This window comes from Pezoporus wallicus, unplaced genomic scaffold, assembly GCF_028554395.1.
Source record: "Pezoporus wallicus isolate ANWC-B61680 ecotype Strahan unplaced genomic scaffold, APGP_CSIRO_Pwel_v1 contig_1876, whole genome shotgun sequence".
NCBI lineage: Eukaryota > Metazoa > Chordata > Aves > Psittaciformes > Psittacidae > Pezoporus > Pezoporus wallicus.
In genome coordinates, this window is record NW_026638337.1 from 52,844 (window position 1) to 79,967 (window position 27,124).

At 40.6% G+C, this 27,124-nt stretch overlaps 1 protein-coding gene across 2 annotated transcripts in view; it reads right to left on the minus strand.

Moving 5' to 3' along the window:
- Positions 1-27,124, minus strand: part of FLT3 (fms related receptor tyrosine kinase 3) — a 38,034-nt gene that overhangs the window by 3,839 nt on the left and 7,071 nt on the right. The window contains exons 2-18 of one of the 2 annotated variants that reach the window (XM_057410367.1): positions 20,974-21,098; positions 19,484-19,686; positions 18,616-18,731; positions 16,249-16,366; positions 15,387-15,523; positions 14,734-14,873; positions 14,499-14,652; positions 11,462-11,627; positions 7,873-7,979; positions 6,239-6,350; positions 3,881-4,059; positions 3,087-3,193; positions 2,848-2,980; positions 2,659-2,763; positions 1,723-1,833; positions 815-968; positions 327-454 (exon numbers count right to left, since the gene is read on the minus strand). In XM_057410367.1, coding sequence (XP_057266350.1) covers positions 327-454; positions 815-968; positions 1,723-1,833; positions 2,659-2,763; positions 2,848-2,980; positions 3,087-3,193; positions 3,881-4,059; positions 6,239-6,350; positions 7,873-7,979; positions 11,462-11,627; positions 14,499-14,652; positions 14,734-14,873; positions 15,387-15,523; positions 16,249-16,366; positions 18,616-18,731; positions 19,484-19,686; positions 20,974-21,098 — 2,295 coding nt within the window. Of the gene's footprint in view, positions 1-326; positions 455-814; positions 969-1,722; positions 1,834-2,658; positions 2,764-2,847; positions 2,981-3,086; positions 3,200-3,880; positions 4,060-6,238; positions 6,351-7,872; positions 7,980-11,461; positions 11,628-14,498; positions 14,653-14,733; positions 14,874-15,386; positions 15,524-16,248; positions 16,367-18,615; positions 18,732-19,483; positions 19,687-20,973; positions 21,099-27,124 lie in introns of both variants that reach the window. The other variant, XM_057410366.1, reaches the window with a different exon arrangement.

A 27,124-nucleotide genomic window follows, 5' to 3' on the forward strand; every position in this document is an offset into this window, starting at 1 on the left:
TTGATTGCGGTAAGGATTTTCACATGCTCCTACCAAGGACAACATCACAAAGAGAATCCATCTTTTGCATCCTTTGTTCAGATACAAAGTAAAGGAAAGAATATTTTCATGCAAATACTATGCATGAGTATTTGCATGAAAAATACTCAGAGACATAAACCTCTCATCTTAAGTGCTGTTGAATCCTTCTCCAGCAAAATTCCTGCTAGAAGAGAACAGAGGCATATGACAGAAAGGGGCCTCCTGTGTCACTGAATCTTGTCTAGTTAGAGCAATAACGTAATAAGTACAATAATAACAGAATTACTAGAGATAGAAGCAATTACCTTCCTCAGAAGGCAGCACAATCCCATTTGATCCAGATGCCATATTTATGTTTTGGCTCTGTGTGACTTCAAATTCATCTTCTCTCCATACAGCTGCATTCACATTATACTTGAGGTGAGTTCCCTTCCTGGAGTGGATGACACATTTTCAAAGGTTACACCCAGTATATCTCATAATCTTCTTCACATAAAGTATTTTTTGCACTAAAAAAGCATGATCAGTTATTGCCATTAAAAACCTGGGCACAGACATGAGTCTTCTCGAAAGTGGAAAGAGAAAAAGATATTACTTGTCTTTTGCAGTCCAGTGTGAAGAACATCATAGGGAGAATCAAATCTCAGTTCCTCCCTAAGGTACTGCTTATTAAAGTATGTGAAGACACATTGTCATGAATTCAGTGATTTCAGCAACTTACAGCACAGCTGAGAATGCAGCTTAAAAGGAGACAGTAGTTTATAAAGCATTAAACTGCTGCTGAATGCTTTACCTGGAATTTTGGTTCAAATGAATATTGTGGTAAAAGCTGAAGTTGTGCTGTTTAAAAACATACGCCAATGTCCGGTGAAACTCTTCTCTCTTGCTCCTTAAGTAATTCAGAAGGTCACCATAGCAACAGTATTCAAATATCAAGTAGATTGGTCCTGAAATAGTGGAGATGTAAATTCTTCCTGCTAACTATGGCACCCTCCCCATTAAAGCCCTAATAATGTCACATCTTCTCTCAGAACTAATCAGTATTAGGCATCCCATGCATCTTCCTTCCCCAGTTGTATCTCTTTTCATTATTCACTTCTCTCCTTCCTTTGGGTGTCACCCCCATCCCTGCTCTTTTTCATTTCTTTTCTTTCCTGTATATTTTGCAGTCATTTTCCGCTTTCTTTCTCCAACTTCACTATCTGGGGAGCCACATGATTAAAAAAGAACAAATTAAAATTTGTTATGTGAACAAAACCACGTGGATACAAAAGCACCTCACACCAGATAAGATTTTTTTTTCACTTAATAAACTAACCCATATCAGTGCCATCACCACTGTAACATGAAAACCTCTTCTACAGAAGGCTTGTTGTATCACTTCATGCAAGTTCAGTGAGAAAGCACTCATATCTGTACACATCCATGGCCTTAACTTTGCTTTCAGCTCATTTTCATTTTGTTTTGGATCAGCACAGAAAAGCAAAATTGGTTGGGCAAAGACAGGATTTGGGATGAAGAGAGAAACAGCAGCCTGAGAAACAGCAGCCTGAGAAACAGCAGGCGACTAAATATGTCTTGGATGTTTTTAATACTGCTTTCAACAAAAGTTGAAACCAAGTTTTTGGTACTTTTTTTCTGTTCAGGAGTCCTTGTTATTCCGGCGGTTTTAATTGGTACCCTTCTACAATTGCAGGTTACCTGACACAGTACAAGCTCCTAGTAGGTTCACAATATTTTCATGGCTTCCAATGTGAGTCATCACTTTCAGCTCAGACATTAGAGCATCTTTTTCTGAAGCATCAGGTTTTTCTGTAAAAGCAATAACAAAGATTTGGAAATCTCCAGCAAAGAAAGAAAAATGTCAATGGTTGCGATGCTTTGTCACAGGCAAGTCTTCATTTCAAGTTCATTGGATTGACAGTACACTTGGGAACATCCTAAAAAATTGTTGTGCAGTATAAAAAGATTCAGCCAAAGGTGAAAACTACATGTGTGTTAGCATGGGTCATTTGAATGTTTGGGAAGGCAGTCATAAAATGTTAGTATTTGTTATTCTTGGGCTGACAAGGAAAAACAGCAATTATTAAGGTGTTCACAAGCACAGAGAAAATGGCAGTCAACCCTGTTGGCAAGAGAAAAATGTCTTAACAGCCATATGGCATGCAACCAGTTGCACTCCCATAGCTAAGGAAAACTCTGTGTTTCAGTAATAGCTTTAGTCTTGTTTTTCAGCACGCATTTGGTCTTCATGATCTCAGTGAACCTCAGGCACAGCAGGTGAGGGGAGTACAACAGCTAGACAGCACTACAAGACAAAGGGATCTTACACCAAAGTCCACAGAGTCACCAATGTGACCAGCAGGCTAACCTGCACTATGAATTTGCATTCATTCTCTTCAGAGCAGAGCAGTTTCATCCTTCCACACATGATGCAGACCTCTGCTGTATAGGACATCCTACAGGAAGAAGGCACTTCAGCAGTACCTTTTCAAACTGAAACAGGATTTTGAAATGAGGTATTGGTGAGGTGTAACTGGTAGAAGTTTGTGTATAAAGGGATTTCCAGCACCACTTCTGCTTCAGAGCTGCTAGAATACATCATTGCTTGTAATAGGCACCCAGAGTTTATCATACCTTTTAGCATTTTGACTGCAACCTGGACTGCATCTCCTGCATTGCTAATTCCATAAGCTGTTGCATTTACCACTTTCCCAAAAGCCCCAGAACCAAGGACCTGTCCTAAAAGACACAATATGCCAATCTTATTCACAGTTGGTACGGCACAGGCTACCAGCACTGGGGTTTGCTTTAGGGACTGCTCACCAAACTCCAGATTTTCCCTGGGAAATTCCCATTTGAGATCATATTCAAATTCTCTGAAGTCAATGTAGATATACTCGTTATCTGATGGACCTATAATGTGAATCATTTGCAACTGGTTTTCGTACCTAAATTGCTTTGGAAGATAAAAAAAAAAACAACAGTGGAATAAGTCTTAGAGAAGGAGAAACAGCCTGGTAGGAACAACAGAAGAAGGGATGGGTATTCATATTTGTTTTTACCTTTTTGTATTTATGAAAATATAGTATAAACAAGAAAGCCATCAATAGGAGGAAAAATCCAACAGAGACATAGAAGGCAGTACTGTCCAGGGGAGGAGAAACAGCTCCTGCAACTTTAAGAGATACATATTACTACTCATTGAATCAGAGCTTTGCGTGTACAGCTAAAGGTACAAGGAGAACCCACAGTTTAAAGTCTTTTCCCCAGTACTCACTCCTGCTTGCCACACAGGGACTGACTCTTGGGTGTCTCTGTTGGCTCAGTCATGCTCTTGCCTAGGTGTGCAATGACCCCCATGGGGTGAGGAGAGCTCCCATGGGCATTTCTGGCAGCACCATGGTGACCTCCAGGAGAGGAACAAGGGCCAGCACCTTCCAACTACCAAAGTGGCTTCAGCTCTTCCCAAAGCTGTTGCCTTCACGCTTCAGTTAGGGATTACTAAGATGAAATAAACAGCAGACCCAACATTGCCACGGCTCTATTCAGCACTTCATATTTGTATGAAATTTCTGCTCATTTTAACGAGGGAGGCCCCTGCTTTGGCACCAGGGAAAAGAGACCTGACTCACCCATTCATCCACTGTTTCCCCCAGTGTATACAAACAGCACTTGTGTTTTACTTGCAATGCCATGGCATGGTCAGCCATTTAGCCAGGCCTAAAATACTTTTTAGTATTTTTTTACTTACAATGCCATGGCATGGTCAGCCATTTAGCCAGGCCTAAAATACCGTAAGATCTATAATGACAGCTTTAATTGAGAAAACCTGTGCTAAAACACTGTTTTATGGTACCTGATAGGTTAATAAAATTCTTTTCACAGGATGAACCAGCAGAATTGTTTGCACAGCACTCCACAGAGAAGTTTGTTGCTGTCTCCTTTACATCTAAAGTACTGCTAGAAATCCATGACCCCAGGGATCTCCTCTCCGGTAACAAGTTGTGAATCCCCTCAGTGATTTCTTCTGTACAGCTGAAAAAGAAAGCAGACCAGTTCTGATTTTTGGCTCACGATGTCATTTTCCAGGGTAGAAGGTGGCTGGTTCAAAACATGTCTTCTGTGATATGTCTGTGCTAGGAGGGATAGAGGGAGGGATAGACGAGATTGGGTTTTATTTGTCACTGTTAGAGTGAGGCTTCAGAGCAGTTTCCAATCTCATTTTTGGTGATGGACATGATGGCGTCTGCAGGGGTTGAACTGGGCTCCCTATCTCCCACACTGGGCTTACTCTCAGTCCCACCACTGCCCTGGCAGGGCACCTGCACTGCTTAACCATTGGGATCTCCAGACTTTCACAGCTGACACAATCCCCCCTCAGCACATCTATTCCCACTGATTTCACCATTACCGCAAGCACCCAAATCATGGAGCAGCTCCAAATGAGCCCCTACTAAAACAAATAGTACAAAATGGACCAGTAGCAAAGTTCTAACTCCTTTCCCTTCAGGTGTGTGATTTAGAATCACAGAATTATAGAATAGGTAGGGTTGGAAAGGACCTTAAGATCATTTAGTTCCAATCCCCTGACATGGGCAGGGACACCTCACACTAAACCATGCCACCCAAGGCTCGGTCCAACCTGTCCTTGAACACCACCAGGGATGGAGCATTCACAACTATAGGATTTCAATGAAAAATTTCACTCACTGATAGTGGAGAGCATCTACCCTGTATCAATGAGTTATTTAGGACCTGATACATAGAAAGAGGGAACATTATATTCAAGGGAAAGTAAGCCTCCACAGAGATTATTTTGTTTATTATTTATTTAGCTTTTCTTTCATTCATCAGCTTATTAATTTACTGTCACACAAATAAATGAAGAGGTAAGTAAATAAAATGAATTCAGCTCTACATGAAGCCCTAACTTCTATATATGGAAGTTCCCAAGAAAAGAAATGTCACGGCATTTTCTTTCCAGAAAGCTGATTTAAGGACTACTTTAAAATCACTAGCTGGATGTTTTCTTTCCTCTTCCATTTCTGCACAGATCATGTTAGGAAGCCTTTTCAGAGCTATGGATAAAAAAATCATCTAGATATTTTGTTTTTAATATCTGCTTAAAATACTTAGAGCTTTATCCACAGTCTTCCAAAAGATGCTTTGACTTAGTACTTTTCTGCAGCACAGGAATATTATTTTTTGAAATATCTAAATAAAAACTGCAGGGTTTATAAAACAGCTCAGAGCTGTTTTAGCATCTTTTGAAATTTTAGGGCCTGACTCATTGCCCCAGATAAATAGAGGAAATAGAAACACTCTCACTGAGTGTCACGGTTTAACCCCAGCTGGTAAGGAAGCCCCACAGAGCTGCTCACTCACTCCCCACCATGGGATGGAGGAAAGAATTAGAAGAGTAAAAGTGAGAAAACTCATGGGCTGAGATAAAGACAGTTTAACAGGTAAAGCAAAAGCCATCACTCCAAACCTCCCCCTTCCTCCTTCTTCCCCAGGTTTACATGCTGAGCATGACATTATACCGTCCAGTATATCCCTTTGGTCAGCTGGGATCAGCTGTTCTGGCTGTGTCCTCTCCCAACTCCTTGCACACCTCCAGCTCCCTTGCTGCTGGGGTGGTGTGAGGAGCAGAAAAGGCCTTGGCTCTGTGTAAGCACAGTTCAGCAGTACCTAAACCAACCCTGAATTATCAGCACTGTTTCTAGCACAAATCCGAAACACATCCCCACACCAGCTACTGTGGAGAAAATTCTACCCAAGCCAAAACCAGTACACTGACTTCACTGGCTTTGATAACAGGTCACTGTAACAGCTGTATTAATCAAAGCTTACCTAATTAATCAAGCCTGTATTAACCAATGCATTCCCTGAATACCTGTACCTTTGACAGGCCAAGAGGAAAACTCAGATTTGATTTTGTAACTACCTGACTGTTGCTATAAACCTTGTGGGGTTTATTTCACTGTAAAGAGCCTGAGATACACACCTTTATAGACTTCATTTCATGACAATAAAAAAAAATTGGGAAACTTTCTCTAGTTTTGGTGATTTCCTGGAGCGTGACACATTGGCCCTTGTACAAATGGTCAAAGGTGCATTTTACACTTGTTTTCTTACAGGCCAGTCCTCATTTAACCAAGGATAGATCAGATATGCTATTTGCAATGAATAAAAAAGAGGGAAATGTATTTACTTGGATGAGTTCAGCTCGGAACAGCTCCTCCAAACCCAGGATGAGGCAGGGTAACTGTCAGCGATACAGGTGATCTGCTTGAACAGCCACTGCATCTTTATTTCGGGCTTTCCTGCAACAATATAATAGAATAATATAATGGTTTGTGTTGGAAAAGACCATCTAGTTGCAATCCCCTGCCATGGGCAGAGACAACAAAATATAACACAAGATAATTTCTGTCAGCACTTCAGTGACCAAAACCTTGACATTTATGGGGCAATGTCACTCTGCCAAGACCAAGGTCTGCTTCTGTGTTTTCAAACTAACCCACCCACACGTCACTGTGAGAGGTGAGTACAGCCATCAGTCTTCCTACAGCTCCCTGCCTCGGCTCTGCAGGATGGCAGTGTGGGCAAGGCAAGAGGAGCAGCTGCTTCTCTGTACAGGCACAGCCAGACCAAAACAGTGGCAGAGCCAAAATTAGAACCTTGACTTCTGCTTTTCTAACTCAGAGCAAGCAGTCAGCCCTAGGACTCCCCTGACACCCCAGGCCTGGGTGCCCAGCTTATACAAAATGTGCACAAAGGAACCCTGTATAAATAATACGTAGTAAATAATGCTTCCTGATCTGACCTAGAGCAAGGGTGAGAGGGTGCTGCAGTTGCGTGGCAGAACTGAGATAACTGGGAGCATTGGGCACACTCTGCATGTGTGTTACTTGAGGGCAGGGGTATATGAAACATTGCAGCCCTAATACACGTTTTACACACCAACGGGTCTCCAGACTAACTACATTAACTCACAAGTGCCATTAGGAAAAAAATAACATAAATGTGCCATAGAAAGCTAACACCTAATGAGGGTGTTTCCTTTCACTGTGTATCTCATGGGGTCTCTACACAGGCTTCTTCAGCCTGGAGAAGAGAAGGCTCAGGGAAGACCTTATGACAGTCTTCCAACACCTAAAGGGGGCCTAGGAGAAACCTCTAGAGGGACTTTTTACAAGGGCATGTAGTGACAGGATAAGGGGGAAGGCTTTAAGCTGAAAGAGGGGAGACATTAGGATTAGACATTACAAAAAAATTCTTCACTAAGTAGGCTCTGAGGCACTGGCACAGGGTGCCCAGAGAAGCTGCGGCTGCCCCATTCCTGGCAGTGTTCAAGGCCAGGTTGGATGGGGCTTTGACCCTAACTGTTGTATGATTCTATGATATTCTGGCTCTGTAGAGTTACAATAAAATACTCTGTATTTTACTGAGCTCCCAGGCTTTGTGGTTTTCTGAAGAAGCATTATTCTTCTCAGTGTATGACTCATTTCTCATATTCTGTCATCTCTGTTTACAGCAAACTAAAGGGAAGACAAAAAAATTAATAACTTCCTCCTCCTTCTTCTGTTTTCCATCCCTGACCAACAGAAGAAACACAACACACAGGCAGCCAGCATCGTTCTCTGACCCAGAGCCTGGATTTCAGTAGTGTAGTGCAGAGTGAAGGGAATCACGTTTTTGCCTTGTGGTCCTCCATTGTCAACAATAAACCTAGGTAAATGAAATGGGGAATACCAAGGGAAAACAAACATCTTAGCTCCATTTATACCAGTGGCAAAATTGCAGACTTTGACAAATCTTCACAGGGATTATTTTCTCACTTACTTCTCACGTACAGAGTGAATTTTTTTGTCACGACTGTATCATCATTTTCGGCATAAAATACGTATACTCCAGACCGGTGCTGATGGTTGCAGAACTTTGATGAAATGCTGTGGAGTAAAGAAAAGGAGGGAAATGGACAAACAATTGACTTTAAAAAGATTCCAGATGTAGTCAGGGTGCATACATGTTTGAAACAATCCAACATCTTCTAATGAGGAACCCAGATGAAATTATTTTTGCTTAGACAATATAAATCCCAGAATGTAACAGTCTTGATGAGAGGATATTTGTTTCCTGCTATTGAGTTAGTTCTGCAATTTTCTTCATAGTTCCTGGAGTACACGTGAACAGTCAGAATGTGATTTTATTACCAATCCTTTGGAAGACAACATATATAATTCATGGTGTCAGAATGATTTAGATTAGAAAAGACCCTAAAGATCATTGAGTCCAACTGTAAATCTAATACTGTCGAAGTCAAAATGATGATTGTCAAATTTAAATGGCAGCTATTGCAGTTCATCAACATTAAAAGGCACTTCAGAAAATCTCTCTTAGATGGAGGAGATGAGGGCAGATTTTGGGGACAGATGATTTGTCTGGCTGCTCAAAGATAACTGGTTAGGAAGCCCCAACTAAATTTCTGTGGTAAAGGCAAGCAGAATATCTGGTGGTTTGAAGCAGAAATTAAAACCAGACAGCCTATACCATCAATTTGTGAAGTAAGAAATCTAGAGAAATAAACCCAGGATATTTCTCATTAAGCAAGATACATACAAAAGAATTAAGTATCACCTTGCAATTCTAAACTGCTTTGGCAATTCTAAACTGGGAGAACTCACATGGAAGCCACTGGCAATTTTGCCTTTTGACTAAGGCAGCAACTCCGTACAGTTACTGACTTTTGAATGTCTTCACCTGAAGTGGCCTTAAAGATGTCCCTGAGCTCAAGGATTTTTTTAAATCAGACCCCTTTTAAGCTACCTCAAAATGGATACTGAAGGCAGAAGAAGCCACAAATCATCTGTTGCTTTTGAAATCCTAGGTCTGAAGAATTAAATCTTAATAAAGTAATGAGAAAATAATATAAAGCATGTCTTTGGTAACTGAAAACACAAAGGGATGTGAGATAAATATTATAAATTTAACAGAGGTCGCTATGTGTATGATTTGCTCTTAGGAGGGAAGTGAAAATCAGCAGTGTGCTAAAGCAGAGAGTCAACAAAAGCAAACAGAAAATGGAAATTCCGAAGGAATGTCTGGAAACATGTAGGGCAGTGACAAAAGAGATGAATCCTTGGGACTTGAAATTAGAAACTAAAGAAGGGGACAGAGTTAATTAATAAATTTAATATGATCTATAATCAGGAGGAACAATTTGATAAGGAAATGGCAGAAATCAAAAATGCAGAAAAACAGGAAATGAAGAAGGATATGAAAGGAGTAAAGTAGAAGTGTTGGGAGACATGGTTACACAGAAGTTAACTAAAATGTGCAAAGTTAGATTCACAATACATGAAGATATATGATGATCTTTATTTGTTTTGCTTCAAGAAACATTCTGCTTTAAAATCACAATGAAGTTTGCAGTGCTACAGCTGCAGGCAGTATTTCCTGAACTCCCTACCCCTTGCTGCTTCAAACTGAATGAAATATCTACCTCTACTTCTTTTCCTCAGAGGAGGCGTGTCTATCCAATGCTAGTATTCAACCAAAACTGAACAGCTGTGGGGAATGTTTGTACAGAAGAATGTACTTGTCAGATGAAATAATCACTAAATTAATGGATTTTTCCCTCAATTATATTTTTCCATAAGATAAATTGGATGACAAAGGAACAAACACAAAGTATAATTACCTAAAATGAACCTAAAAAAAAATATTTAATTGACAGCATAGTCAGATGGTTGGATAAGTTGTCTGAAGCAATCTCTAGGCCAAGCTCCAGTGATACTTGGGGCAGTGAGCTGCCCATGGCCATGATCGTGGCCGTGGATGGTGCAGGGCTGCCCTGGAATGCACTTCTCCAGGACATGGGCTGAGATTTTCTCTGGCAGCAGGTGATGATCAGCTCTCGACAATTGTTGGTGCTGTGCTGCAAAGGCTATCTGATGTGACTCATAGATCCCAGGCCACCACCAGCTGCACCTGACCCATTAATGAGAGTTACGTAAGCTATTTCTGGAGGTCTCAAAATTGTTATTGTTGGCCCAACCTGCAGCACCTTCTTATCCAGATTTAATTTACAGCAGCTGTCAATCATTCAAGCAAAACTGGCCCCTGTTCTTATGAGTGGTGAGAAGAGACCAATACCAGCTGCAAAGCAAATCAACTAGGCCTTATCAGCTGGAGGGAGGTACCTATTGGACAAGGATGAGCAAATGCTCACGGCTGTCCCCTGAAACCTCATTTCCAAAATCAGTAGTGATCATAAAGAACAGATTTGGCTAGCCCATGTCAGGCACTGCAGATTAGTCACCAACACACACCCACAGCTATCAAAGTTTGTTGACAGTCCTCGCTTTATCAGCAGGGACAGAGTTCCTGTGGCTATTGCTAGGAGATGACAGTTTACTAGTCTGAACTGAGCTGTCTCGGAACCTCATGAAGATCTGACTCCAATGCACCTTCTAGGGCAGATGGAAAGGCCAGTCTGTTGCAAAAATGACTTGAGAAGCTAGTGGGTAAAATTGAGTGCACCAAAATACTAAGGAAAGAAATGATAAAAATAATAATCATGGCTGTAGCACAGTTTCATGCAGATGCTAAGAGAGGTTTTAAGAATATAAGAAAAAAATCTGTGCAGCCACGTTAATTCCTGCCTAGGCCCTACATAGCTTTAAAGTGAAAACTTTAAAAGAGCAGCTTAGTTTTATTTTCATTGAGGTGAATAAGAGTTGTTACCTTGAAAGCCATGAGACTACTTTGAAAGAGTCTCTGAAGGAAATTAGATAATGTTATCAAGAAACTAGAAGGCCTAAGGAATGGAGAAAACATTAGCCTTGAGTAGGATTCATGCCAGAACTTCATTGTAGGAAATAACAGAAAAGGTAGATAACTAACAGGTTTATTCAAAACATGTTTTGCAGCAGTGGAAGAGTACATGACCTAGGTAACAAGCAGAACGGTATGTTTCTGTGGCATAGTCGAACAGATCTAACAGTGGCCTGGGAAACTGCGTGGACTTAGACTTGATATAAGTGGTCTGAAAGACACTGGGAACATCATCAAGAACAGGATGACAAAAGGGGAACATGTAGAACTTGTGATCCAGTATGAAAACCGAAACAGATCTGTAACTGAGAAACTGTGTTAGAGAGAAAGGGAATAGCAAAATGCAGATAAACAAAAGGCTACATGCTTAATTTACCAAAGGGTTTATTATAACATGGAGAATAACTTGATTCTAGAAGTTATTTACATGAACTGCTACTGAAACCCAAAATCATGTTTGAGCACCTTTTGTTAACACAGCTTCACCACCACATTTAAAAAACAGAAAAATAGTACAAAGCATGGACAGTAAGCAGTCCAAATGAGATACAAAGACAAGGCATTATTATATCAAACTACCAAACTATTCAAGTACCTGCGTCCATCCATGCTGTAACTTTGTTTACATGGAAATGTTTTTTGGGAAGATAGCCACATGCATCTAACTGATGGATATGCTGTAAAGTTAACTTCAAAGCAAAATGCTTCTTCACCAATTTCAAATTCTTCTTTAGAGTCGGTTATATTTATAAATCCCTTTTCTGAAAAAAAAATTAAATAATATATATATTATAAAGGCTGAACTGCTTAATGAAGGAATTTTGCCATCTGTATGTTTTTCATTTTGGCAATCACAAGCAAAAAAAAAGCACCATGTTACATCACAATAGGCATCCTAATCAAAATAAGATAATACTTCAAAATAGTACTGAAATGATGTCATTGTGCCCAGCTGCAGACAAATGATCTCAGACTGCTGAAGATGCATATTTGGTCAAACCAGAGTCCTTCCAAAGTGCCCTGGTTCCTCCCTGGTCCACCGTACGGAGCCACAGGGCCACCACCACCATTATGTATTTGGTTTGTTTAGGTGTGTTTCAGGTGCTAATGGCTGCATCTTCTGGCTCTCCTCTATCAGAAGACAGAAGCAGGTGGCACTATTAGAATAATCAGATGTTGGCAGCAGTTGTTTCTCCTTCCCTGAAATGCGCTGAAGATTTTGCTAATGAGTCTTGCAGCTGCTCCTTTATTTCCCCATCTCAATTCCACAAATTTGATGCAAGACAACAGCAACATGAAAATGTGTTTTGAAGGTGTGTGTGAACTGTAAGTTGCTGGCACTTGCCCTGCTAGGGTGGGATTAGTTTCACCTAACGGAGCTGTCTGAAGTTTGGTAACCCACCTAAGCTACTTGTTTTGACCTCTGATAAACTCATTGGAACGAGAGAGGCATGTCCAGATATATCCCATCCTAAAATGATAAGACGATAAAATATCTGAAAATATCTGTTTCTTGACATGGACTGCTGAAGGAACCAAAGTCATTGCTGGGGTTAGACGTCTCATGACATGAAATGAATCCCACCCAAACAATAGCAGATATTTGGGAGGAGGATGTCCTAAAGACATCAGTGGGGCTAGGATCAGCTCTGTAAAAATCATGGAATCATATACATTGGAAGAGTTCTCTGGAGATGTCTAGTCCAGCCTCTGCTCAGAGCAAGTCCAACTAGGTGAGATTGCTCAGAGCCACATCCAGTTGAGCTTGGTATCTCCAAGGAAGTAGGCTTTACAACCTCTTGGAAACTTGTGCCAGTGTTTAACCAGCCATACGGTGAAAAACTGCACTGTAGAAATATTGCTGGACTGTTTTTTTACTTTTTGAGTGTTTTTCTTCTGGTTGAAACCTTATATCTTGCTTGGCATGTTCTATCCCTGTCTATCTTACTGGCTTACAAAATACTATCTGAAAACTCTCAGAAAACCACAATAAATGGTGGTTTGTGCTTTAAAGTGGCTTAACCACCCTGCCTGACCTGACTAGCTACACAAGGTAGGATAACTTGGTTAAGTATCAATTAGCAAAAAGCAAAACCAGAACTGTGTGGATGCAAGGCATTACTAGAGATCAGAAGACCACTCACCAATGTAGTTAATGTTAGCCAACCCCCCAGGCCATGCAGTGTGTGTCAACCAAATCAGTTTTCTTGTGGTTAAGTTACCTCATGACCATTCCCAGTGTGACTGTAGGTGCTGACTCATGAACTGTGATGATTAAAGGTAGGATCATTTCAGAAACTGTCACCCTGTGCCATGGACAACCGAGTGAAATCTGTACCTGTACCACTGACAAAATTGAAGCTGGGATGATAGCATAAATTCACACCAACAATGGTTGACATTAGTACATTAGGCTAAAGGTTGGGGTGGTTCAGAGGCACATGATGTACCTGTATAACCTTGGAGAGAGAAGCACTCTTGTTAGCCAGGTGACAACATCCCCCCACTTTAATCCACCATGTAAGTAAATAAATAGATTTTCTCATCATCAAAGCCAATAAGCCCTCAGTTTTGTTGGCATAAAGGATCTTAAAGAGGGTACAGACAATCACTACAGCTCGGCATATTCCAGTTAAAAAATACCCTACTCAGGAATCCTTCCATGAACAGTGACCGAAATATCTTCTATTACTGTGACACATACTCAGACCTAATAGCTCATAGATCTAAGAAACCACTATTTCTGAACTGGGTGTCAGTACTGAGAAAACAGAGGATCTTGCTCTAGCTCTACATCACCCTCTCACTCCTGCCTTCCTGTTTACTAGGAAGATGTGTGCAGAAAAAATGCCCAGGTATTGTACTCAGTTATTGTAAATGATGAGTGAACTTCCTGCTCAGTGGGAGGCAGAAACTGAAAAGAGGGCATTGCACTGGGAAAGTGTGTATTCCAGCAGTAGAGTCCTAACTACAGCTTTCCTTTCTATACCTTGTTTCCAGACTTATGACTCATTGTACATTATTTCAATCTGACTAAGTTTGCAGTTGAGGATATTTTGAACTAACTTCAATTCCCCTGGCTTTTAAATCAACATATTGCTAAGTAGAATGATGTTTCCTTTGGTATGCTTTTGATTTTTTAAATTTTCAGTCCTTGTATAGCTTGGTCTTAAGAAGATGGTTTCCTTCAGCACATGGAAAGCAGGAGACATGCAGAACAAGCAATAATGTTGGAGTAGTCTCTCGAGTTTCAGGTTTTCCATCAGACCTATCAATGCTTGTTCTGGGTTTTGAGTGAGAAAGCCCACCACCAAGAATCTTATATCTGTTTGATTCCTTCCTCTCAGACCTATATCAGGCCTGGTACATCTTTAGTATTTAACTTCCAAAAGGACTGTCTTTTAATGGGAATTATTTGAAAAGCAATATAATTTAAAGGTTGATTATCTTCATGTACCAGAATGACTTAGTTCAGGTTAATGTCTTGGCTCCCCTAGACTGTCAGTAAGTCAGACTTTTTTCTTAGAAAAGGAACTATAAACATATGCTGCCTACCTGCAAGCAAACAATTGCCACATGGAAAACAAAAATAACCAACTGAGGGATAAAATTAACACCGGGGTTGGAATTACCTAAAACTGTAACCAAAGCAGTTTGATTCTGATGAGCAGTAGAAGAACAGGTATAACGTCCGCTATCACTTCTTCCTGCCGCTGAAGCAAACACATAGTGGATCCGAATTGCTGAGTAATCGGTTTGATATTCTAATCCTTCAAACCGGCGATCCTAGTTTTCAACAGAGATTTCCATTTAATCAGTTGATAGTGCCCAGTGTTACCTCTCCTGAAACATGCCCTCTCTTCTTACCTGCTCAACTTCTTTGCTTTCTAAAGTTAGTTTTATTCTGAATTTGTAATTGTGGTGAACAGCTCTGCACCTGATCAGCAACGGTTCTCCGACTTTAAGAAGTAATTCAGGTAAAGGTGCTGCTTGTCTTTCATTTAAATCTACAAAATCAAAACATAGTCACTGAAAGAACCATCACTTTTCCTGGAAAAATGCTCAGTTAGTTCAACAGTTTTGGTGTAATTTACAAGGTATCTGTAGGGCACAGTTCAGCACAGAGCTTAGCTCGGGCCAGGTTTGCTTAAAAGAACCGGACTAATAAACCTGAATTTATAGCTCAATTTATAATTATTTATAAATGTATATATTTGAGAACACTTTGAAGAGTGTTTTCATGCCCCGTAGTCCTAAAAACATGAAGAAAAAATTAACAGATATTTAGCAAATGTAGGGCAAGACATTTTTTACAGAGGCTACAAATAGCTATTAGAATTAGGTTTTAAACATGTAACAGAACAATTATATTCATTGTTAGATTTGTTCCAGTGATTATACAAACATATAACATTATACAAACAAGTAGTTTATCAAAGAAATTATACCCAGGTGAGCAGTGCAACTAACTTCAGCAGCAGGATCCAGCTTGCATGTAAGTAAACTTAGAGGGAAGTTACCTATTGTAAAGACGCCAGTGCATTCTCTGCCCAGGTCATTAGCTGCACAGCACCATATATAAGTTTGAAATAATTCATAATGTATCTTCTGTATGCCATCTATTTCCCCAGTTTCTTCATGCACTTTATCAGGGCAACTGCAATTACAAGCACAATTATTCATTGACTCATTTGGTTAACTTCAAAAAAATAAATCTGATAAATTTCCAAGCCATGAAACTATGCAAACAATAGTGGGAAAACTGGATCTTACATAGCTGAATAAAAAAGGAACTAGGAAAGGTGAAGATAAGAAAAGAAAATGTCACAGCCTAGGCAGAAATATGAGCTGAAATAACCTGAATATGCTCAAACTGGCTCTTAGACAGGTAATGCTGTGACTAAAATCTGGACAAGAATGAAATCATAGAGGCTGAGCTTTCAGATTGCATCTCTAAATTCCTGTGGTGGGAGCTGCTGCAAATCCAGCAGCCCTTATGAGACCCAGATCCCAAAGAAATCCCAAAGACCTCAACAATCTGCAAAGAAAGGCATTATTCCTGCTATTAATAGACTCAACTTTATATATTAATAGAACCACACTTGCAGTACCATGCTCAGCCCTGGGGCCCCCAACATAAGAAGGACTTGGGCCTGTATGAGTGAGTCCAGAGGAGTTGCAGCACTCCGGAGAGTGGATCATGCAGTGACAGTTTTTCAACCAAGCTGGCAGAACCTGTCTCAAAAAATTCTGTCCCCAGAGCTCTTCTTCAGTTATCTCCCCAGCTCACTATGCACAGTAAGGAGTACAAAACCTTCCCCTTCTTCAGAAGTTGGTGAACTCAGCCTAGAGATTCAACAGGCATATAAACATACACCATACCTCTTTTCAGGTGTTTTGCAAAATATCCACTCCACATAGGGCTGAGGGTAGCTCTCAGATATGCATTCAATTGCATCTGATCCTTCCCTTTTCCTAAAATAGGGTTTGCCTGGTCTCTCTGTTAAGAAATAATGCAAATGTTTAAGAATACTGAAAACATTTTGAAACAGTGTTTTGCTTATTTGGTAGTGCATGAAGTTACAGAGGTGCAATTTGTTTCAGGAGGTTTCGACGCTGAGTGAACAGAAAACGATTCTGCCTTAGGGATATTGTGGGTTGGTCTCATGAGATTTTCAGCCTTGATTGCTAAATCACAGCTTCCCCAATATCAAAGCCTGCACCAAAGGATATTCCTGAGACTGAAAGGTGTGAATTTGTTGTGGTTGCTATTCATTTCACTGGGCAGGAGCACAGATACCTTTTGAAATAACATGGCCTTTGGTGGAGTATCTGTTGAGACTAGAAAGTCTCTACACAAAATGGGATCCTTGCATACTATTTGGTCAGATCAGATACACCATGGAAAAACAACGGGTGATAATGACTTCTGATAACCAGCAGACTTCTCTAACCTGTACTTGTAACTTGGGGGGAAAAGGTTTCTAGATAACTCCCAGTCCGTCAATCCATCAGGCGCAGACTTGGACTAAGCACATAAATTTGATGTATTAAAACTGCTAAAGATTTGATTCAGAGCACTGACTCTGGCTTTAGGTCATTTTAAAATGAAATTAGAGCTTCCACACAGAAGAGGGACATCTTCTTTAGTCATTCCCCCATTGCCTGCAAGGTGACATGCTAACCTAGTTGGTTTTATGATTCTAAGGTGAAACTAATACTTCTGGATTTTCAAATTCTTTCTCCATTTATGTCTTATAAGCTGGGCCTAAAAGGTTTTTTTTTCAACCTCTAGAGATTCACATCTCAGTTGAAGGATTCCCATCTAGACTGAAGGATTTTATGAGAGATGAAATTATGATTAGATTCACGGGAGCAAGAAGAATGCAATCCAAGCAATTGATATGGAGCAGATCTTTAACGAGACTGTTTCAAACTGCTATTGCTTGCACATGCAATATCACTTTTTACCTCTAAAGCCTAATTGGTACAGTAGAGAAGATAATGTTTAATTGAAGATTTAATACCCTGTCTCCTCAATGAAGCTGTTAAAATTATGATTGAGACATGCAATAGGCCTTCCAATAAAACAAGGAGAGACTGGAGATGACACTTCAGACACCTGAGAGAGAAAAAGAGTCAAGCAGAAGAAATGCTTTAAAAACAAAGAGGGAATAAAAGCAGCTGATTTATCACAATTTATTAAAAACAAGGTAAGTAACGGTACTATTAAACCTTTCTCTAGAAGGCTTTTCCAGTCTTTTAGCTGTTTGGATGAACGTTTTCCTCTCCTTACTTTGAAATTTCTTTTCCTTTTTTTAGTTTTAAATTTGGCCCTCTCCAGACAAAATTATACAGAATTTATCTTCTGTTAAAAAAAACAAAAACATGCCAGTGTGGGTCTTTTTTCTTTTGATCTATGTCCTTGGACACCTCTACTTAAAAACAGAAGTTTGAATTTTGTTGCAGCAGTTGCCTTTGCATCAGAAATGTCCCTTGTGTTATTCTTGAGAAAATTCAATCAAATCTGCTCCCACTGTGAGCCTTTCAAAAAGTCACAGCTCACAGGTGAGGTGTCATGAGCATTTAGCAGCAGCTAAAATCTCAGCTTCTCAGGCACCCTTGTGCTGAGCAGCTGCAGTACGATGGGTTTTACCTGAAGACTCAGTAAGCAAGTGAAGGCTGGCACTGAGAAGAAAGACCTTGTCTTTCCCCTTCCCTTAGTGGTGACTCTTGCTGGCCATGGAATTGTGAAAGGAGAAGCTGTGAGAGAAGTGCATGGACCCAAGAGACAGGCCCAGGAGGAGTGGTGGTGATTTTGGAGCACCAGAGACCAGAACATAAAAGTGATGTCCTGACCTGGTCCAGGTAATAGCCCAGCTGACAACACTGAGAATAAACAGGATAAGACGCAAGCAAGAAAATCTAGCCCATGAGCTTTGAGACCATGCAAAATACATCCTCAATTTGTCCCTTCTGGCATAGAGGGTATTTCCCATAGGGGAGAAGAGAGCTGCTATGCATTTCCATCTTTATTTGTTCAGTTACGAGGTTTATTGAGTAGCAAAAGCTGACTCTCATGCAGTCTGTAGTTTTGATTTCAGCCTCTGAAGACAGCTCCACGACCTATGGAAGTCTAGGAAGATGCTTGAAATGCAGCATCCGAGAGCTTCATTGCTTTGACTGAACTGGAGTCTCTCCCCTTAAACCTATTGATGGAGAAAGCCCTTTCATCTCGGATATACTTACTTTGGATGAGAACAGGCACAACTACTGTGTAATTGCCAGTTTCACTTATGACTGAGAAGGTGTATTTTCCAGCTTGTGCTTCTCTTATTTGTGAAAAAGCCAAAGACATAACGTATCTGTATAACAGAAAGTAAAGCTGTATTTGTTATCTAGAAGGTAATATGCAGCACACAGAATAAAATGTTAGCTCCTCAGTCTTGCAAAAAGCCTTCAGAAATACCAGTCTTCATTATTTTTCATAAAACCCTTCAACCTGTATCTTAGTACAAAAGCAGCACATAGGAATTTAAAACCACAGGTACCACATGCTTAATGCTGAGGTTTAAAAAAGATGGACTTCCTGAGCTTAGGACAGCTGGGAGGTCCAAAGGGAAATGCTTTACCTACAGTCCCATCCCACATGTTTTTGCAGGAGGAGGCAATATTCAAGCCTCAGGTTCCAGACCAGGTTTGGCTGTGAGAATTAGAATGTTGTTCCTGTTGTTGTTCTTGATCTGCAGTGTCACCCTACCAAGCCACATAATTCTTCATAGCTCAGTTTCTTTGATTATAAAATCACAATTTTGCCTCACATGAGCACTGCAAAGCTCAAATTGATCAATGTCAGAAAGTCCCTGGAGTTCCCTATGCATGATGTTATACAAATTCACATAACAAGCTTATTCCAAACTATTCATATATGTATGAGTCTAAATGACAATCAGTAATGTGCTGCCAGCTGACAACCATGAAGGAAGATTAGAAGGTTTAAAAAGATAATGCATAACATGAAATTAAATGCAAGCACAGTCACAGAAAATATTCCATTTGCATCCTAAAAGAAACGATCTCTTAAAGGATCTTTGCATCAGTACATCCTTTGACTCACCGATTCTGTGAGTCCAAAGAAGGTTTACACACTTTGCTCTCTTTAAAGAACCAGAAGCATGAAATTATATTAGAAATGTTCATTATTACTCTTAATTCAATATCTTCAAAGACATTAACTTCCACAGTTTTAGTTGGTTCATAGATGTTCTCTGTTCCTTGATAATTCAAATAACACCCAAGATCTTCCAAAATGTTAGAAATCTGCAATGCAGGAGGACAGACTGTTATGTGTTTATTAGAAATTAAATTTACTTGCTTTTTTGCATTCAAATATTTTTAAATGATGCTCTTCTAGAAAAGCTTTCATAAACTGCCTCCTAATGTTCAAATATGAATAGAAATTATACTGAAATAACACCATCATACCTTTTTCTTTTATCATTTCTACTGTGAAACTTATTCATAAATATGTTGCATTCTACTGCACGATGAAACTCTATAGGATTCCAGTTATATTAGTTAATTCTGTTCTTTCAACAGACATCACAGAACGATTTTTGCCAGAAACATGATAGTTTCCCTTAGTGATACAGGCTATTCTTTACTCTCATTTTTGTTTCCATACATGTAGAACCATAGAAAGACACGGAACTATAATGCAACTTTTCTGTCTGCGACTTCAAAATGCAAAGGCAGGGTCAGAACGTTTGGGTATTTTTTAGCATCCCACTGCTTGTCACTGTATCACCTTGCTAGACTGCTCCTTGACTCCTTTGGGGCTTTACTAGGTAAGGAACATTTGGCCTGGGCGTCTTCACACCTTTAATTTCCTCACCATTGTGTATGGCTAAAGGAGAATTGAAAACAGAAGGAGAATATTCCACAGTCATTCTGAAAGCCACCAATGGATTTATGAGTCTCTAATCTCAGCTGCAGCAAAAGGTGGAAAGTAAATATCTCCATCTGAACAGTAGTCCTAAATGTCTCCCTTCATGACTTCGGTGGGTGAAATTTACCTGGTGCAAGTGTATGAAAGGACAAGAGTTCATTACACCCTCTGCTCCACACTCTGCTTGGCATTGGTTCTTCTCATTCTTTCCTCCTTTTTTTCCCCTTCACTTGATCTGAGAAGTATTTAGAGATAGCAGCCATATTCTGCCTTGCCAGATACAAGGACATCACAGCTTTGTTGCTGTACTTTCATTTGTTATCCAAATTTTTTATTTATTAGTCCAGGAATGAAGAAGATTCCATAAGACTACCTTGAAAAAATATTCAGTAATATTCAGGCATGCTGATGTCAGACAGCATCAAGAAATTAAAAAATCAGTTTTAGAGAAAAGTGATACCTATCTATTTACACTTTCAAAGTATGAATTGTGACAAATAATTACCTCTAACCTCCTCTAGTCATATTTGGCATAACCCCAGGTATTTTGGCTGTGACATCCCCACAGCCTAAAGGTTTAGGATGTTGTTAACTTCTGGGAAGCCATTTCTAAAATGGACAGAAGTATTTTATAAGCAACTAGCTCTCTGTTATATTACCTTGGGAGATACCAATGTCTCTGGTGTTCCTGAACCTTCATCCTTCTGGCTGATTAAAACACATATAATCTCAGATGTATTTTGTTTTATTGCAGAAGTGAAAGTAACTGTTGTCATAACAAGAACTGTAAAACAGAAATAGAAAATATAATCATGTCTAGATCTTTCTCTGGGATAATCATCTTAGTAAACATAAAATACAACAAAGCTGTAGAAAGATTACATCTTATGAAAAGAAAAGGCAAAAGGAAAAATGCAGATATATTGTATGCATTTGCAATTACTGCATTTGTGTATTGAAGCTGAGTGGAAGCACTATTTGGAGAACATTTCAAAGGCACAGGTACATCACACTTTAGATGTATGTTCCATAATATTGCAGAAAATGTCTGAAGACAAAAGCCTCTATGTGTTCTGGAGGCTCCTTTAGAAACCACACTACAAAGCACGGCCTCTTTCTTGCAGATCACTTCTGCATCTGTGTGTTGGAAAGGGCCCTGCAGCACCTACCCCTGCAGCTGCAGGTCAGCGTTTGCCTGGTGTGAGCCAGAGGATGATCACGCACCATCCCTCTCATCAGCACTGAGGAGGTGCTCAAGTCAGAAACACTTTCCAAGCACTCTTGCTTTGACTTGCAATGGCAAAATAATATCCTCCAACTCGCCTTCAGAGCCCACACTGAGCTCACCCAAGGATTCAAGATCATGTCATCCTTTTCCCTTCCCTCCAGGACTGGCTCTATTTGATTTGATATACTGGACACCCTCCTGAGCCTTCCTAGTGTGGATTTGTGTACCCCAGCTCACAAGCGAGGTGCAGGTTAGATGCTTCTTCCTTTGAGTTGTCATTCATAACCTTGAGCTCTTTTCCCTCCAGGAAGCAAATAAGGCAGCAATTCACACTATTTTGAGGAAAGTAGATGCAGAAAGCAGAGCAGGAGGAAGAGCAAGGCCATGGCTTTCTCATCCTCCATACCTCCCTGGCTTTCTGCTTATAGAGGCAGGGCAGCTCCTAGCCCTAGCAGGAGTAGTAGATGTTTCTCTTGCACATAAGGAGCAGTGTGGGAAAGCTGCTTGTGCCTCAAAGGCATCATGTCTCTGGAATACTACATATGAGCCTTTCTACTGGGACCACAGCTTAAGAAGTCACCTTTTAATCTTAAAGGAGGTATATAGTAACCATGCTCACATCATTGCACATAAGCAATATAAGATAAACAGAAGTAAGACTGAATAACTGGCAAGGTGAAATGTGTCTGATTTCCATTAATTCCTTCAAGCCAGCTCTCAACAGCACTGAATCATAAAATTAACAGCTCTCTCCTGGTGACTTGGAAGATTTCTGCCCTTAGGTTTTGGTTTTCTGCTTTTCCTTCCCCCTAAGCCCTCCCAGCTCCTGAGATGGTTGGACATGAAGGTACTGCAGAGTTTAAACAAGGAGAAAAAGTTAAATACATCAGGAGGTACTTGAAGGATGAAAGTAATGAGACTATTTCTGCAGGTGATGGAAGGAGCCAAATTGGTAGAAGGAAGAAATGAGCAAGAGTTGCTGCCATCCCCTCTGTGATGTTTGTACCTTCTGGAGCTGTCTGGGCTCTAATCTGGCAACACTGACAATGTTTTCTGAGCCCTCTTGGCAAATATGGGTTAAGTCTGAGTCCTTCACGTTCAGGCACCTAACATACACTTCATTTTTGGTGCCACCTTTCCACAGCATACACAGGCAGTGGTCTGCTTTTACAGATCTCTGAGGAAGATCCTGTCCATCTGCCTGTCATCCTAAGAAAGGTGAACAGGACTTCTTTGTGAAGACATGTACCCCCCTCCATTAGCTATAAAGAATGTTGGCACTTCTTCAGACAGTGAGTGCCAGAGGGCAGCCGAAAGGCAGGTATGCATTGGGTATCTACACCAAGCATTCTGAATTCCTCCCTGTAAACACATACCAGGCTTCCAGCCCTCCCACTGGCCTTTCACCAAGTCCTTCTCTGCTCAGCTTTCTCCACTTCTGTTTGTTGGCCACTTTACTTTTCCCCCTTTCCAAACCAGAGACCATCTGACCAGCTTACAGCCAGAGGCTTACTTAGCTGATGGAAACCCACCTATGTCCACTGATTTCTAAGATGTGCCAGCTGAAACCACCTGAAAATGGGACCTCAAAAGTTACAACTCATTTGGCCTGTTGAGCATTCCCTTCAGCTTTCTGATCTGCGAATAGTTTTAGCTTCTGATTGTACAAGCCAAGCCAATTTATCCCTGGCATTACTCCACCTTGCTCACATTGCCTTGTCAGTTAGATGCCTAACGCCCCAGTAGGAAAGGGAAAGGTGTATTTAAACAGGGAAAAGATTTGCAGCTAAAAGCTAGGCAGAAGCAGACAGATGTAGCAACCAGACTGTAAGCAGACATGCAAACAAGGTGTCTGATGAACTGGAACTGCATCTGTAAAGGACGGTATGTGGGAGCATATGCTGGAAGAGGGAGTAGTGAGCACCCTGACACCCTCAGGTATAAGAGAAAATGGGACTCCTTGTCCTGATAACTGCTAAAGCTTGTCACTGCTGTCCTCCACCTTTATTCCTGTGAAATCCAAGAAGGTTTTTAGGGTAAGGAAGAATACTTTGAACCTGAGATGATTCTAGCTGGTTTACGGTGAGAAAAAAAAAGTTAATGTGATAGTCAGAAGTATTTACATGACATGGAGTGCTCTCAACTTGTGTAGGTCTTAGAGAAATACATCACACTGACAAAACAGAAAACAAGAGCATGAATGAGCCTATCAGAAAAAGCAGAATCAGAAAAATATTGGGAAGTGTTAATGCTCCGATTCTCTGTCTTGATCTTTCAGCTTCTAGCTGGCCTTTTCAGGGACTGCTGTTATAGTCTGCACACCAGTCATCCTCCCAAAAGCCAAAGTAAGAACTGCACAGACTAAAAGCAGTGGGCAAGGAGTATCAAATATGTAGCATGCATAATCATATTGTGTATTGCTGAACTGTAGTGAAGTTGGAATGGAAATAAATCACTGCCACTGAACAATGCGTGTTTATGAGTGCTTTCCATCTTCATTATCTTTCCATAGGCTATACAAAAATATATTCACTAGGAAAAATCTTGTTCTCATTGAAGTCAAAAAAACCTCTAGTTGCCATAAGAACTGAGCCAGGATTTCATCAAGATGTGGAGGCCCATGCATGGGGAAGTGCCTGTGCAAGTCAAAAGGTGGGCTTACATGTTATGGTAGTGCTAAGAAAGGCCTGAATCTACTGAAGAGACAGCAAACCAAGAAGCTACGCTTAAGGTATTTAAGCTATAGGCTGGTTCACCAAATGGAACTGCTTACAAAATTTTATTTTCAGATGGGGGATGACAAAAGCAACCTTTGGAAAACTGGGAAAGCCTCTCCAAAATACACTGAAAGCCTGAGTTTAGCAGAAAGTGAATAGCTGAGGAACTGGAACACTGTGAAGCGTGAAGAGAAAACCTTTCTCTTCACACAGAGGGATGCAATCTTGTGGTTGTCTTCAGCTTAGGATTTTACATAGCAGTCAGGCCTTCCCTAGACATAGAAGATTCTTCCACTTCGCTTCACAGCTTCAGGAGACTTATGTAAAGAAAACTATGTTTAGCTTCTTATTTGGCTTCTGACCATTTTCCTTGTGTGAGACTCCCTGGATCAACTTTTCAAAATTTTCTTCCTGATCAGGGAATCTAGAACGACCCTTTTTTCCAGGGAAGCTATAGTCCTCTTACATTCATATACTGCCAGAAACAAATCTGTAATAGTGGTAACATGGAAGGGCCTAATACCCATGCATTATCTCTTAAAACCCCCACAACTTTGCATGTGGTTGCCTTTTTCACAAATCACTCCCAAAGCAGTGGATCCTGAAGTGAGAATTTTACTCAATATAAATAGAATAAAAACCACAGGGAGGTAGGATAGGTAGAAAGAGCTGATATTAAATGAATTCCTACCTTTTACCCATATCTTATTTCTCTCTCAACAAACTTAACTTTTCTCCTTCACCATCTTTCAGCACACCTTCTTTCCTTGGTGTCTTCACTGTTTCAGCTTAAATACTTCCCAAAAAAATGCAAACTGTGCGTTCATTCTCAAACGATGATGGGGCCAGAGGTGTTGACCTATGTTGCAGAATAATAACTGCTAGAACAAGGTTCAACAAACTAGGTGGGTGACAAGACGCCTCTGTTGCAGCTCATGCTAATTGTGAGTAGTTGCTGTAACACGAGATGGGGTACATCTAGGTCAGGACCAGTCATTTATCTGGTCTTACCAGTTAATTACAACAAACATCACATGAACTGATTTAATTATTCCCAGTCATGTTCAAACATGATTGAGATTTGAGATGGGAGGAAAAAACCACTATAGAGTGTGGTAGCTCTTAGGGAGGGTTTAGTGGAAGAAAATCTCTAGATTTGAGTCACCTAGCAGGAAAGCAGTGAGAAGACAAGAGTAGACGAGGCTGTGTGGGTTTGGAAAGTGCCTAATTACGCTCTATGTGCTGAGTAAAGAACTAATAACAAGGAGCAACACTGATATTATACATTGCCCTGTCACCTGCCAGTCTTGCTGCATTGCCTTCAACCCTCCACCTGGGTTATCTTCCCACCTGGATCCGCTGACAACGCTTCCACCACCCGAGGCCGTTCAGGCTGTGGCATTACATGCTGTTTCTTCCCTGGACTCTTCTGCCTGAGGGAGAGGTCTCGGCGCACGGAGGGATCGTGACCTACGAACACCGGCACGGAGGCTCCCGGGGGCGGGCAGGCGGCGGCCGCCAGGGGGCACTACCGCGCCGCGCAGCCCCGCGCAACGGGGTAGCCTGCAATCTGCTGTGATCTGTTAAAAGGCAGAAAGATCAAAAATGCTGACCCTTCCTGGGAGGATCCCATGTCTGTCCTTGCATGGCACAGGCAGGATTACGACTCGGTCCTATCGGTTTGAAGAATTAATTAAAAATAAAGGCATTTTTGCGCAAGAACAGGTCATGTGTACACAGTGAAAACTTCCCAGTCGGCAGAACACCTGCAAGTAGGTCGTGCCCTATTCATTATGCTGGTTTCAAGTGTTTCTTCTTAAGAGATATTAAACCAGAACTTGTCACAGTGAATAAACCATTTCTAATTCATCCCGTGCAAATGCCAAGAAAGGGCTTTGCTGGTTGATAACTTACTTTACGTCAGCTCCTGTAGTAAAACTACACTGCCTCTGCCTAAGAATTTTGTTTTCCCTGCCCTTCCAAATCTAATCTGTGCCAGAATCTAAAAGACCTTTCAACATATGAGAGAGAAGTTTGCTCAATCTGTCTCTGGAACATCACTACCAAGAGCTGCCTATTCCAACAGAGTTTGCCACATGCAGCAGAGAACACTGTCGACAAATTAATTTTTCATATTTTGAATTTTCCTGCTCTTTTCCTCAGCTCCCCATTTCACATGAAAACAGCTGCAAGAAGTTTACCCTTCCACATTTTTTTTTTAATATATCTAATGACTTGGCCACCATTTCCAAGAACTTGTCCTCTGTCTTGTTATATCCCAACATATTTTTGGTACAAATTTCAGCAAACTTCATCTTTTGCATAAAATTGCACCTTTTGATACTGTTACTTTTTCTCTTGGAGAAGGACTGTCAGCACCTCTGCCTATGGCTCACTGCAGCCAGCTTATAAACTACGCAGAGATTTTAACCAAGAACAATTAAAATGGCTGAAGATTTCAAATAAGGTATCACAGTATTTTATACTGCTCTGTCAGAGACTCAAACAAAACCTTCTCTAACAGAACAGGTACTGGGAGTCAGCAAAGTGCCTCCTGTTCTTATGCTGATTAGTTACAGATACGTTCGCTCCAGTGCCTTATGTAGTAAAAATTAGCTAATCATTACACAAAGTGCAGGCATATTTTTCACATGGTACTATTACATATACAACTTTATTGACTACTTTTGCATTTGCTTTATTGCAGACTGATATCCAGGTCATGCTCTGTGATTCAGATTGTGATTTCAGCTTTTGTTTAAGCTAGGATGAATAGCAATCTAGTTTGATTTCTTTATATACTCCATCATTTTTCAGACTTTCTAATCATATAACTGGCCTACTGAGTACAGGTTCCTTGCTGTT